Genomic DNA, 13,170 nt, shown 5'->3' with positions numbered 1-13,170 from the left:
GCTTATAAACTTGGGAAGTTTTTGATGACAATTTGTCAGCTGGACAGAAATTTTTTTGTCTTTTGGGGTATGTTGAGGGCGATATTTGTCAGTAGAAAGGCAGCAAGCGCCAGAATATTTTTCTGCTAGTTTCCCTTATGTGTCAGGAGGTTAAGGTTATTTGACCATTTATGCCACAGGTGTCAAACATAAGGCCCGGGGGCCAGATCTGGCCCTCCAAGACCTTTAATCTGGCCCTCGGCTGATTTTCTACTAAAATATTTTAATTATATTTTCTATTAAGATATTGGTAATTTTCTGCGGTGTTTATCATATCAGTGTCTCCAGTGTCTCTGTGCGTGGCCGTGGTCGACCGTGACACCCTCATCAGCAAAATGTCAAAAATGAGAAAAGTGGAGCCCAGTGCAGGATTTTACAAGAAAAATTGACTTATTTACATACAAGTTCAAGTTAAAACATTGTGTTGAAATTGTATTTTTCTTAAAGTTTCAGGTTGTTCATAATATTATAATATTTTGTAAAAGAAAGAGTTCATCAATTAAAAAAGATTTCTGTAATAGATTTGTGTTTCTCTGCACAAATATTTGAACTTATTGTTATTTTTGGGGTTTATATGACATGAGTTTTCTGATCCGGCCCCTTTGGGATCAAAGTAGGTTGGATACGGCCCCTGGACCAAAATGAGTTTGACACCCCTGATTTATGCAGTTGCAGTACCTTAATATTTACAGTTATATAATTTCACAAATAGCTTTTCTTAAAAAGGGTGTTTTTGGGCCCTGAAACCAAATGGGGTCAAGTAGGGTTTGGTCCCTTTCAACTTATGATGGCCCATGATATAAGATAACAGGAAATAATAGTGAAAAAAAGGTATCAAAAAACATCCTGAGGAGTGAACCTGACTCTTGGCCTATCTGGACACAAGGGGCAACAGCATCTGTGAGACCGGATTTGTGAGAAAGAAACTGTTCAATTGTTGGACTGGATAACAGCATGTGTGTGTGTGTGTGTGTGTGTGTGTGTGTGTGTGTGTGTGTGTGTGTGTGTGTGTGTGTGTGTGTGTGTGTGTGTGTGTGTGTGTGTGTTGTGGGTAACTTGTGGGAAGGGGTTGAAATGCTGACTGACCACTCTTTCACACATAAAGGTCAAAAATCTCTCATATTCCACAGAGAAGGATTGTTTCAAAATCTAATTTTCATTTTGGGAAAGCTATTTTAAGTTGAGGCAGCATTCATATTCACTTCTACTTTCAAATAAACCCACTGTTTGCAGTAATGCAATCATGAAACTGAAGTGAAACAAAAAAGAAACTGAATGCCAAAGTGCCACACAGGGAAAAGAGCGGGATGGTTGAAAATAATAGTTCTTCTTGAAAGAAGTGGAAGTGAAAGTCCTAGGCTATTACCGTAAGACCTCAACTAAAGACAAAACAAAAGTGCAATCAACATTATTAACAATTATTCAAATAAACAGAATATCTATAATCTGTTCTGTTTTTTTTGCAATAATATTTGTTGAAACAGCAAACAGGGAACATCTCTGCACACTGAAATGACATCTTAATAGATTTTGTATGTTAAAGATGCACTATACAACTTTTTTGGTTATGGGCATGTTACCTGCTTGACTCCATGTTATTGCTTTCCTGCATTTTCTCAAGCAGCTGGTGGACCTTACATCAAAAAAAGTTACATGGCGCACCTTTAAAGTCTATTTCATGTCAAGTTTGTCTTTGTAGCCTTGTATTATGAACAGTGTGATGTGAAACACCTGTAATATATGTATACTACAACAATGAACTTTATCATGATATTACAGATTGAAACAAATTGAAACAGTTGACCATTTCCAGGGAAATGGAGAAACATGAAGTAACTGAAAAGGAAGAGCACCACAAGAAGGGCACAGTTCACACTTTTTACCATTTCCTTTTATTTAAGAGAAATACATAGAAGAGAAGCGTAAGGGAAATCCCCCCAAAGTCTATTAACCACCCTCACAAAAAATATAATGTAGTACTGTTAGTTTCCTTTGTATTCTGCACCCCTGTACCTTGCAATGACCACAAAGACGCACAGCTTTCTTTCCTGTGTTAGTTCATATAGGGACATTTTTTAACAGCTTCAACTCTGCTTTGTAAAACTATTAAATATTCAGAGCAGCAAATATAAAATATTCAAGCAAAGTGCACTCAACTGATGTCAAGATGGAGACAGTTATACACAAAGTCATCACAACTTGGTAAGAAGAGATCACTGCATCTGTGAGAGGAAGTGGTCCTGTTAGTAAGTATTCACCTTCAGACTAGAAGGTCACAGGGTCAATCCTCATTTAAGGCCATAGACTGAATATGTAAAGTCTATGCTCAAGACACATCTAGTAATGTCCCTGAGAAAGACACTCAAACTAAGTTTTCAACTACACCTACCAAAACCCCATGCCAAATCACATGAAACCAGTTCATTTTGCAATGGGCACTTTCCCTTCAGATAAACTACTCTCAAGTTGCAACAACATAGAATCAGAATATTTTGACTTTTGTTTATTATTGTTCAAGACAAAAATCACATCTTACTGGACCTCCATCATGGCATAGATATTAAATTAATTACATTAAGATATTAAATTAATTATATTAATATCTATACCTTGAAGAAGACCCAGTAAGACCAAACCTTTATTTTTTTAGATGGGATGAAAAACTACCAAATCTGATGTCACTAACATTATTTTTTTCTGATTGTTCAAACCATCAAATTATAATGAATAAGGGAAGATAGCTTTATCTTCCTTTTCTCACTTCTGATGAAATAAGTCTTTTCCTTTCAAATGGAAGCATGTATTCTAAGCAAATACAGTAAATAAAAATAATGAATTGAATTGTTTGTGATATGAAATCACTAAGATTATCTAAATCTCGTTATTAAAGCCTACACACTGTACCCATCTCTGGAAACATGCAGCATTTGACACTTTCCAGCTATGCATTTGACGGAGGTGTTAACCACGGTCTACACAAGAGTCACAGAGGCTTCACACAGTGTAGACTGTAGCCTGTGACATCTGCACTGCCAATTTACAAAATTTGAGTTATTTTATAGGTATTTACTGATGGTAACAACAATACTGATGAATGAATATTTATGACAATTCCTATATAATATTACTGTATATTAAATGGATGAAATTAGTAATTCAGTTAAGTCACTTTGTTTATCCTTGAGGGGCAATTACAAGACAAAAAACTAGTAATTTAAACTGCCAGTGATAGACATATCTATGTGCCAGTCAAATCCAAGTTCGCAGAAGTGACATAAATAAAACAGAAAGGGATTACAATACAAAAAAAACTATAAAACGCAAATCTTTAGCTAAGAACATTTAACATTTTTTATCTTTTTATGTGACCAGCTGACACAATTCATTTTTCTCTCACAATGGACATATTAGGTACATGATATGGCATGATATCGTCATATTTTGTACATTGCTACAAGTTATTGTTTTCATATCAAAACTTAAACTTTCAATATTTATTTAAATATATTTCTAATCTGATCAAACTATAAAAGGAGTGGGGTAAGTGGTTTTCACTTTGTGGATTCTTGCAGTTTCACTTTCCACTCTCAAAGAAATTTCCCTGTTCAGACCCATGATGCAATGCCACTTGAAAAGTATAAAAGCCTGTGTCGAGACCCAGGACCCTCAGAGCTCTCCAGCCACCTGCACCTCTTCACCAAACCACCATCTCCACATCTCCAGCCAAGATGATCAACAGCTCCATCAAAGTGCTGCTGGCTCTTGCCGCTCTAGCTCTCATCTGCGACGCACAACGTAAGCATTTACATTTTTATCAATTGTAGTTTCTTTTTTTCAGGTTGGGTTCACATGACATATTTTAGACTGCCTAGCTCTAGTATAATATGAGCTGGAAAGTTAAAATACACTTTCTCTGGGTTTACAAAGACAAAGATTAAAAATATTTTCTGTCAGCTATTGTACTTAGTTTTGAACATGTCCTAGGCCTATTGAATTAATAAGTATTATGTTATTCAATCACAAAGGCTTCAGTGTTGTCAGTTGAAATGTTTTTTTTTTTTTTTTTTTTTACAAGATTATTATGACAAAATTGAAGACCAAAACTCTGACAAAATGTGATAAATTTCAATAGGCTATTTGTGTAATTTCAGATTTTACAATGTTGTGTCTATAGTGGTGAACACAAAATTCTGGGGTCTCATGAATTTGTTTTTATGTTTTAGAAAGCCACGCAGTTCAGCAGTGTTTGTGTGCCAATGTTAGAAACACTGTCGACGCAAAGAAAAACATTTCAGACATTCAGATCTACCCTCCTTCAGATTTCTGCAACCGAGTTGAGATTGTGTAAGTGATTAATCTACTAATGGGTCTTCATAGAAACAATTATCAGCTGTAACATGTTAAAACTAAATCTAATCTAATCTAATCTATTTTTTGTTTAGCGTCACCAGTAAATCTAGTGACCGTTATTGCTTGAACCCTGACCTGAGAGTGGCCAAAATGTTACTGAATAGGATAATCCGGTAAGTCTACAGAATTGTATCTTCCTTAGAAAGCTAAATAAACAATAGTCTTCTGTGCAGCTCATCCTCTATAATGGATCAGCACCAAAATAATACATCCCCCACCCCCTTGTCCCCTTTCAGAGCAAACAAGTAAGAAACTGGAGCCTCAAGTCCAAGTCCAACTTTGAAATTATGATGCAGCTTACCACCATCTTGAGTTACAAAGAATGTAAAATGTGAAAATGAAGATAGAAATATTGCTGTGTGTTCTCTAAATTATTATTTTGTTTATGTGTTTGCCTTGATGTGGTACTTTTTAACAATGGGCCTTCTTTTAGTCTCGCATTTCCGTTCATTTTAGTACTTTTAAAATGTTTTGTTTGTATATTTTCTATTTTGTAATAAAATATATTTGAAAAACAGCGCAGCCTGGTGGTTTCCATAGGAAAACGAAAAGGAAAACGTGACGCGTGCCACAAGTGTCAGATAAAACGACTTTGGTGTGCTCAGTGTAATTACAGGAGGCAAAGAACTGATGCAATAAGTAATGAAGGAAGAGCAGAGAGTCGATTACAACAGTACTTACAATATTCACTGCAGGGGTCAGTGAGGGCTGACCGGGTACTCCCAAATCATTCTAATTTGCACAAAAACATAAAACAATCATTTCAGACACTTCTCCAGACAGTGAAAGCAGAAGTGAGCAAATGTACTAGGCTTATAAACATAATTAGAGGAAGTGAAATTATTCTTCTTTTTTAAAAGGCCACTTGATGTTGGAACCTGTATCCCGACATCAATAATCTGTAATAATTGGCAACAAATTGGCTAGCACATCAGCACTGACACGGCTGTACAAGGCCTTACTGGACTACAAACCTCACTAGTATGCTATAAACAGATATATATATATATATAAAGAGAGTCTATAGGCTGGGCTGGGTGATGCCCACAGAGGTACCTTGGGTCTTTTCGTTATAAATGTACAACCATTGCTTTGAAATAGGACTGTGAACTTTTCTGGCAATACAGGCTTTGGTAAAGAACTCTAAACGCTGGCATACCATCTTGAATTGTTAATGTAGGTCTGGCTACAGTAGTCTCCGTTTGCGTGCGTCCTGCACTTGCTGACGCTGAACACATCTCTACAGCAGACGATCACCTTACAGCGGTGACTCCTAAACAAACTCCGAGAGTGAATGTACAGCTTTACGCGCTTCCGTGCGTCCTATCCGGGGGGAGGAAGCGTGGCCGTGCCTCCCGGGCTCTGTTTACAGTTTACATGTCCAAAAGTCATGGATGTACAAACAGACGATATTTGCTTTTTGTGTCGGCACAACTGGGACCAGTGGGGCAGCTAAATTACAGCGAGCGGATAAAAGGAAATAGGTTGGTGTGTCTTAATATGCATGACTAATCTGTTTTCACCAGTGACAGAATAATGCAATCTTACTCACTAACGCATAATATAGCTGCCTAATGCTAAACTGGCGATTGGTTTGTCGACTGGTTGATAGATTCTTGCCAAGACACACGAAATCCCAAAGCGTGTTTCTTAAGTTCATGTTTATTGCAAGTCATCCCAGGTTGGCTGGCGTGCAATAGGCTATCAAAAATAGTAGGCAGTTGAATGTGTCAGGTGTCTGAAGTGGCACAGATTGTGACTGCACTGTCAGAATAGTGCACCAACTGCACAACAATCAACGCTAGTTGCGTGTAGTCTGTATTATTGCACTCTTCTGTCATTATTTTTGCTACTTTAAGCTATTTGGTTGTTGTCCCCCTGAGCCAAAACAGATGTGCTGCTGTGAGAGAAGACATGACATAACTGTAACTTAACTCTGTTTCTATTTGTGTACATTCAGAAATAAGACACTGTTTGTGGCATAGCTTAGGAACCCATCCAATTCCCATTGGTCCCAAGCATTAAATTGTATACGGGTGATGATGCTGCTTCCATTATATAATTATTATCTTGTGATCATTGTGACAGGTTTGGATTTCAAAGTCAAGCCCAGTGGTCCTAAGTACAACGAACATTTCAGCCTGCTCTCAAAATGTCCTCGCAACAAGGAGACATCCCAGGTAAAACAGAGATTACTAAATAATATATGCCACATATATATGCAAACAGCTTTTATAGTTTAGATAGTCTATATCTTTCAAATGGCATGTAGGCTTTCAATATCCTACCATCTAATCATGCATAATATAAAAACAATTGGTTCATATATTTTCTTAAAATAAGTAGAGTTGTCAGTGATATTCATAATCAAAAAAGCTTATGCTATATCCAAGCATATATATAAAGCACTGCTTTTTGATTCTAACTTAAATATAATGGACCTAACTTTACCTACTATGTTGCATTTTAATAACTTGCACAGTGTTTCTCCAAATAACTCTTAACTGATCATATCATAGCCCTGGAGTCTGGAGCGTCCTCTTCCCTGTTTGGTGCCATATCATCCCCAATGCCAGTGATCCGGCGCAATATTAGCTACGATGAACTGATTGATGCGCCGATGCACTCACCGCCATCAGACCTGAGCGTCAACATCCTATGGAAGGACCCTGTCAAACCCAGGCACAGATTTAGAAACATTATAGAGGTGGGTCATGATGGAAACATTAGTGGATTAAAGCTGGCCAATAGCTGGATAAGGGTATTCATTGACTACATGTGGTCTGATCTTTAACTTTGTATTATCAATGTGATCTTTGGCAACACACTGAACTTGAAACTGACCTCAAAATGTGACGTGTGTGGTGTTTGCCAGAGGTCGTATGTGGCTATCTGAGTGTGTTTATCAAGAGTGTGGGATGTTTACTTTCTGAAGAGTGACAGAAATGAAAATAAAATATGTAACATTTAAATATTCATATATATCATACATCTAAAATGTATAGTACTTGGTGTTAGTTGGTTGTTTTTGCCTTGTGTAATGTAATTTGTAAACCAAAAACTAACATTTGTTTGTGCAACATTTGTTTGTGCATGTAGGAAGGGGAGAGTGGTGGGAAGTTGGTCACTTTTGAGACAGCTACCCCACCCAGGTCACCTGTGCCTGTCGTAAAGGCCAAGGCTACAACTTTAATGAGTGCATTGATGAGTACGTGAAAATATAATGTTTTTATGCATTAATATAAATGTTAAATATGAACTGAGGTATGACCACACAATCCCAGTCTCTTTATATGTCATGCTGCCAGTATTGACCCTCTCTGTTTTAACCAGGGCAAAGCCATGAGAATCTGCATCGGTTCGAGCACCAAGCAGGCCTCACAGACACTGGGTACTCTCCACACAAGGGTCTTTCTGCTGAGGAGACCCGCTTTCACCGTCGGGCGGAAGTCACTCTGCCAGTGAGTACAGGACTTCACAGCTGTGTTTCTCATTTTAGAGGAGACTATGGTGTTACATACAAATAGTTGTACAAAAAATACCATAATACAAGTAATACAAATAGTGTTGTCATAAACATATACATGTAATGATAGCTTATTTAATCTGTCAACCTAATCAGTGTTTTTGATCAGCAGAAGCAATAAGTGACATTTATACACCCAATAAAGTGTAATAAATAAAAAAAAAGACCGCTTGTACCACCATAGTCTGTGTGTAAACCATATGGCATAAACCAATGAGACACACTGTAACCTTTGTGGCAATGTGGGATCACAATTTAAAAAGTGCCAACTGTCTGGGTAACATTATTTCACCAGTATCTTTCCAACAAGTGCTGGCACAAAGTTTAAACAAAGCTTTTTAGAGTGGCAGACAGTGCATCATAGTTAAGATATTGGAGCTGGTTATGGTAAATAGAAGATGCGTTGCCAGGCGACCCTCCCCAAATGAGACAAACCCGCCCCTTTGTGCAGACGGACCAATCACAGCGCTCTTTACACGGAGGCCACTGTACGCTAGGTCCAGGTAGCGTAGTACGGAACGATCTTTTGCTTTTCTTCTAAACCATTTCGATTAATTATATAATACTAGCAGTTATGGCCAAAACGAAAACATACATTGAACTGGATCGACACAAAAAGCTGATTTTAAAAAGGTACGTTATTAATTTTGACTTTGATCTTATCGGTTTTCCCAGACGAAAAAAGGCCTCACGCTAAGCTAACTGGCTAACTAGCTTGTCGGCTAATGCTTCGAGCCGTATAAACTTGTGTTATTTTACGGTAAGAACACTCGATCAAAGAAAACCTAATATGTTGTACTTTATGTGTATTTGTTATATTTATCTAATGTTAGCCACATATATATTTTATGTCGGTTAAACGGCAGCAGTGCATGGATTAACATTTTGTTCCGGAGGCAAGCTAACAAAACCCCGAGTCTTCTGAGCTCCAAATAAAGAGACAAGAGATGGACCAGAGACAACGTGCACAGTCAACATTTCTGTGACGCAGAACCATTTGGCCCGAATGGCAGTGTTATTTTAACAGATCCACGTGTAAATCCCTGGAGCCAGTTTCTCACACGCAGGTCTCCTCACTGTTAGTTGTTTACTTTGCTGTTGTTGGCTTTGCGTGCCCTTGACGTAAAGAGGGACGATACTGTATTATTTTATATGCTATTACAGAAGCGCAGTGGAAATGTTGCAGCACAACTCGAATTTCCCTCAGTATCAATAAAGTACTTCTCTCAGACTGTGCAGTATGGACATTATACAACAGCTCTGAGTATTGTTTGCTGTGAATAGTAAATAGAAAATGTAATATGCTGACGTTTTGGGCTAGAAATTATCATCTTCTTTCTTAATAGAATTGTTTTTTTTAGTAAAACTTTCTACAGAATGGCCTAGAATCTATAGTGAGTTAAAATTATTGTAAACTAATTAAACACAAATTCATTATTTGCACAGCAGAAACCAACAGAAGCCTTCCCATGGCTAAACAGACATGGCAGTTTTTCCCCAAATGAATACAATAAGGAAAGGAAGCAAATTTGTAAATGACAACACTAAATGTTTCTTTTGCCTCTGACTCTAAATGTCTGCAGCTTGCACAACCATGTTTAAAATTGTACAACATTGTACATAAAGTACAGATTCAGAATTGCCTGTACTCTTCAGATAGAACAGGATAGGATAGTACAGTACAGTGATAATATTTAACATGCACACTGCTTTCAAATGTGACTTTGTTATTACACGTGACTTGTCTGTCCCTATATGGTGCATGTATGACAGAAGTGTTTGAATTGGCAGAGTTCCCAGAGTCTGTCTGCCAGCCCTCATAACATACAGCGCATATAAGCTGTGTGTGGCTCTCACATTCATCTGCACAATGTTTACTTCAGTGAGCCGAATACAAGAACAGGTGCTTACGGGAGATGGAGCTCAGTGTTACAATACATGGCAGTATGTGCCTATTGAATGGAGACTAAACCTAATACAAAGAGTGCTCGATATCTTCAATGAATCCAGCATAAGGGGCAAGGCAAGTACCAGAAAAATAATAGTTTTGTTTAGTTCTTCATAATTTGGTTTAGACTACTCTCCACAACTTGTTTTTGGAGCGTGTGTATCCGGGGTTATCTTGTGTAGCCTACATTGTTTTATTGTGGTGCTGTCTGGACTTGTATTTCTCTTTTTGTCTGAGTCCCACCCCCTCAGCAGAGGCTCAGGTGAATGGCTCTGAGCCACACACTGATGCACTTTGTCATTACTGTTTTATCTGTCCAGAGGTCACTGACCTCCTGTATTAAACGACACCATGGCTTCTGTTCAACCTCCATAGAAATGAGAGAAAGGCATTTTCACACGCTTTTTCTGGGCTCCCAGGAGTCCCAGTGTGCATTAGATTTAGTTACTGTTATACAGAATCAGAATTTCAGAAAACCAGGTTCAGAGCAGCTTGTACCTGGCGTCCGCATATGTGGTCGTATATGTCCAACACATTTTGTGCTGTTCAGGCACTTTATAGTTTTTGCAGATCATTATTCAATTGTGACATTATTGTGTTCCTTTCACATGATTAAAATATAAAATTAATGTTTTATGTATCATATGTGGACATAATTTTTTTCAGAAACTATATCATGTATTAATATTATTTTGTTTTTGCACTCAGCAGGTCCCAATCAGCCCAAATAACAAAGAGAAATCAATAAAGCATGCCAATGCAAGAGTTAGGGTCCCAGGAGGTTCACACTGGAGTGTTCACACTGACCCGAGCACACTGCACTCTAAGATCTGTTCATCAATGTGACCACCCTTAACTGAGGCTATTTTTGTTTTTTTTGGGGGGTTTTTTTTTTTTGGTCTTGCAGAAGTTGAAGATGCCAAGTGGGGACTTTAAGGAGGACAGGCTTACAACATCAGCACAGTCGACTCCTGTAGGCACCCCCTCTGTCACCCCCTCTGTCACTCCCAGTGTCACGCCCAGTGTCACTCCACACTCGTCACCTGCCCTCAGTCGCAGGTATGTCAGATTTATTCAGATTTAACAGAACAAAATATGTCTCAATAATTTTATTACTTTAACTAAAAGAATTCTGATGTGTACAGAAACTGGTTTACAGTGAACTCCGGCCCACTTCTCACAGCTCCAGAGCTCAGCTACCCTGCTCCAAGCACAGACATGGGGAATGAGGGAGGGGGAGGAGATAGATGGACCTTCTTTGGGTCTCGCTCTATGGTCCAGAAGTCCCCCACTGACCCTGGCTCCGATACAGGCACAGGTGAGTCAGCCTTTCAATCAGACGATCTTTCTTATCTTAAATCCAATTGGCTATTTGTTTTATAACCTTTGATCAGTTGTGTAATAGTCATAGACGATAGGTTGAATTAATAACTTTTGACCTATTTACACACGTGTGGTCCATGTTGACAGCAGCTTTGTTCATGTCTTAATAATGTTTACTGGCCATGGTGTAACTACTCTTGCTGTAAAACTCTCTCCCGTTTGTCAGGCTTTTCCCTGCAGTCCTACTTTGGCCTTCATAAGTCTTCCACCATGGATTACTCAAGCACACAGGTCAAACTGAACGTGGAGGACCCGGCCAACTTCACGCCTCCTAAGATTGAAATTACAGGGATTGAGGCCAAGCGGCCTCCTGCTCGACCGCACAAGCTCAAACCCCGGGACATGAATGTGCTCACACCGTCGGGCTTCTGAACACCTTTGCGCCTCATGGAGCCGACCTTTGACCTCTGTAGCCACCCAGAGACAATTTGAGTCCCTAACATTCTCCTGCTGTCTCTAACAGACCACTTCCAACATATGAGATGGCCCAGTAAACCTCCATGTATCAATGTTCTGCCATTCACAAGCATTGTCTCCATGTCCTTTTTTTGCTATCTGTGGCTAAAGATGAAGTGGTGAAATAACTTGTCAGATAAATAATTGGAGCTGTGCTGTATTTTGTAGTTTTACTGACATGCTACTTCAATCCACCATGTGGCCATGTAGTATTTTTTTTATTTCTACAGTCGTATAGTGCTTCTTGGTTGCATGTACACTAGTGCGAGTTGACTGATGGTGCCTCCACTTACAGCGTGTTAGCATCACGTTTTGTTTTTTTTTTCTATAAGGTGTAAAGATTGTTGTTTTATTTAATGGCAGAATAATTTCTTGTATTATCATTTCCACAATTTCATTTTTTTTATATTTTAAGCTGTTGTGTCAGAATTGTAGTTTGTGTGCATATTTTTTGTTGGCAAATTATGTTATTAATTGCACAAATGGAGGTCATCTCCAGTTTCTAAATACATCTGAAGCAAATAAAGAGCTGATGTGGTACTTGATGACCGTTTCACTCAATAAGGAAGTGATAGAATAAATGAACATTTATTTATGTGTTTAGTTATCATCTATTTCAGTGGGTACTTCCAAAACACTGTTACAATACTGTACATATATTGATTAAAGAAAAAAATAATCTAAGGAACTGGATGCTGCCTGTGCTCTCATCAAAAGAAGAATTCCTCATTCTTAATATATGGACAGAATACACTGCTGCAGCAGAGGCACTGATTACTGATTGGCTTGACTTGCTGGATTTTGGTAGTGAGAATTCAGATCAGAGTATTTTTAGGCTTAAACCAACTGGATTTCAGCCTTGAAATTGGCAACCCACATGAGAGACTTGTGAGGCTCACTTAGCCTTCTGATTGGAGCTGCTAAGACATTATGGCCAGAGATGGTTATCTCTGGCCATAATGTCTTAGCAGCTAAAAATAAATCTACATTCCAACTTTTATCAGTAAAAGCTGTATTTGATTTAAACATGTCTCCCTCGTATCTGACATGTTTAGGCCATGCTTATTTAGTTTAATATAAAAATTCTTTAAGCTGAAAGTGGGGTCCGATGAAGATGCAAGCAGTGGCCAGTAGAGGGCAGAAAAAGTGTAAAAATCACATAAGCGTTCTTGACCACTCAAACTTTTATAGACACTCGGACCAGAAACAACACAACGTGAAATTAATTTGGAAATGATAGATATTCACATAAAGTGACATCAGATTTGTAGGAAACCATGAAAAAGAAATGGCGAAATGATTTCTGAATGTATAACAAATCAATATTAAAGCAATCGTTTGTGAGATTTAGATTTTATATTACATAAACATTGAACATGATGCCCCTTTTATTTATGTTATGATTTGG

General features: G+C 38.2%; 2 protein-coding genes across 2 annotated transcripts; both read left to right on the top strand.

The window, feature by feature from the left end:
* The first annotated feature begins 3,678 nt into the window (after window positions 1-3,678).
* On the top strand, window positions 3,679-4,966 carry LOC110157665 (C-X-C motif chemokine 10-like). Its single transcript, XM_020922018.2, has 4 exons — window positions 3,679-3,834; window positions 4,263-4,383; window positions 4,482-4,562; window positions 4,686-4,966. Exons 1-4 carry the CDS (start codon window positions 3,768-3,770, stop codon window positions 4,696-4,698), a joined length of 282 nt encoding a protein of 93 aa, XP_020777677.1. The 5' UTR covers window positions 3,679-3,767; the 3' UTR covers window positions 4,699-4,966.
* An 834-nt stretch (window positions 4,967-5,800) lies between these two features.
* kiaa1191 (KIAA1191 ortholog) lies at window positions 5,801-12,307 on the top strand. The gene is made up of 8 exons (XM_020921975.2): window positions 5,801-5,933; window positions 6,538-6,629; window positions 6,969-7,156; window positions 7,549-7,657; window positions 7,783-7,910; window positions 10,831-10,982; window positions 11,069-11,241; window positions 11,473-12,307. The coding sequence occupies exons 2-8, from the start codon at window positions 6,602-6,604 to the stop codon at window positions 11,676-11,678; spliced, it is 984 nt and encodes a 327-aa protein (XP_020777634.1). The 5' UTR covers window positions 5,801-5,933; window positions 6,538-6,601; the 3' UTR covers window positions 11,679-12,307.
* The last annotated feature ends 863 nt before the right edge of the window (window positions 12,308-13,170 follow it).

This window comes from Boleophthalmus pectinirostris, unplaced genomic scaffold, assembly GCF_026225935.1.
Source record: "Boleophthalmus pectinirostris isolate CB_2022bp ecotype Guang Dong unplaced genomic scaffold, ASM2622593v1 HiC_scaffold_23, whole genome shotgun sequence".
NCBI classification, from domain to species: Eukaryota; Metazoa; Chordata; class Actinopteri; order Gobiiformes; family Gobiidae; genus Boleophthalmus; species Boleophthalmus pectinirostris.
The sequence above is the reverse complement of the archived record's forward strand: the minus strand, read 5'-3'. Positions and strand labels throughout refer to the sequence as shown.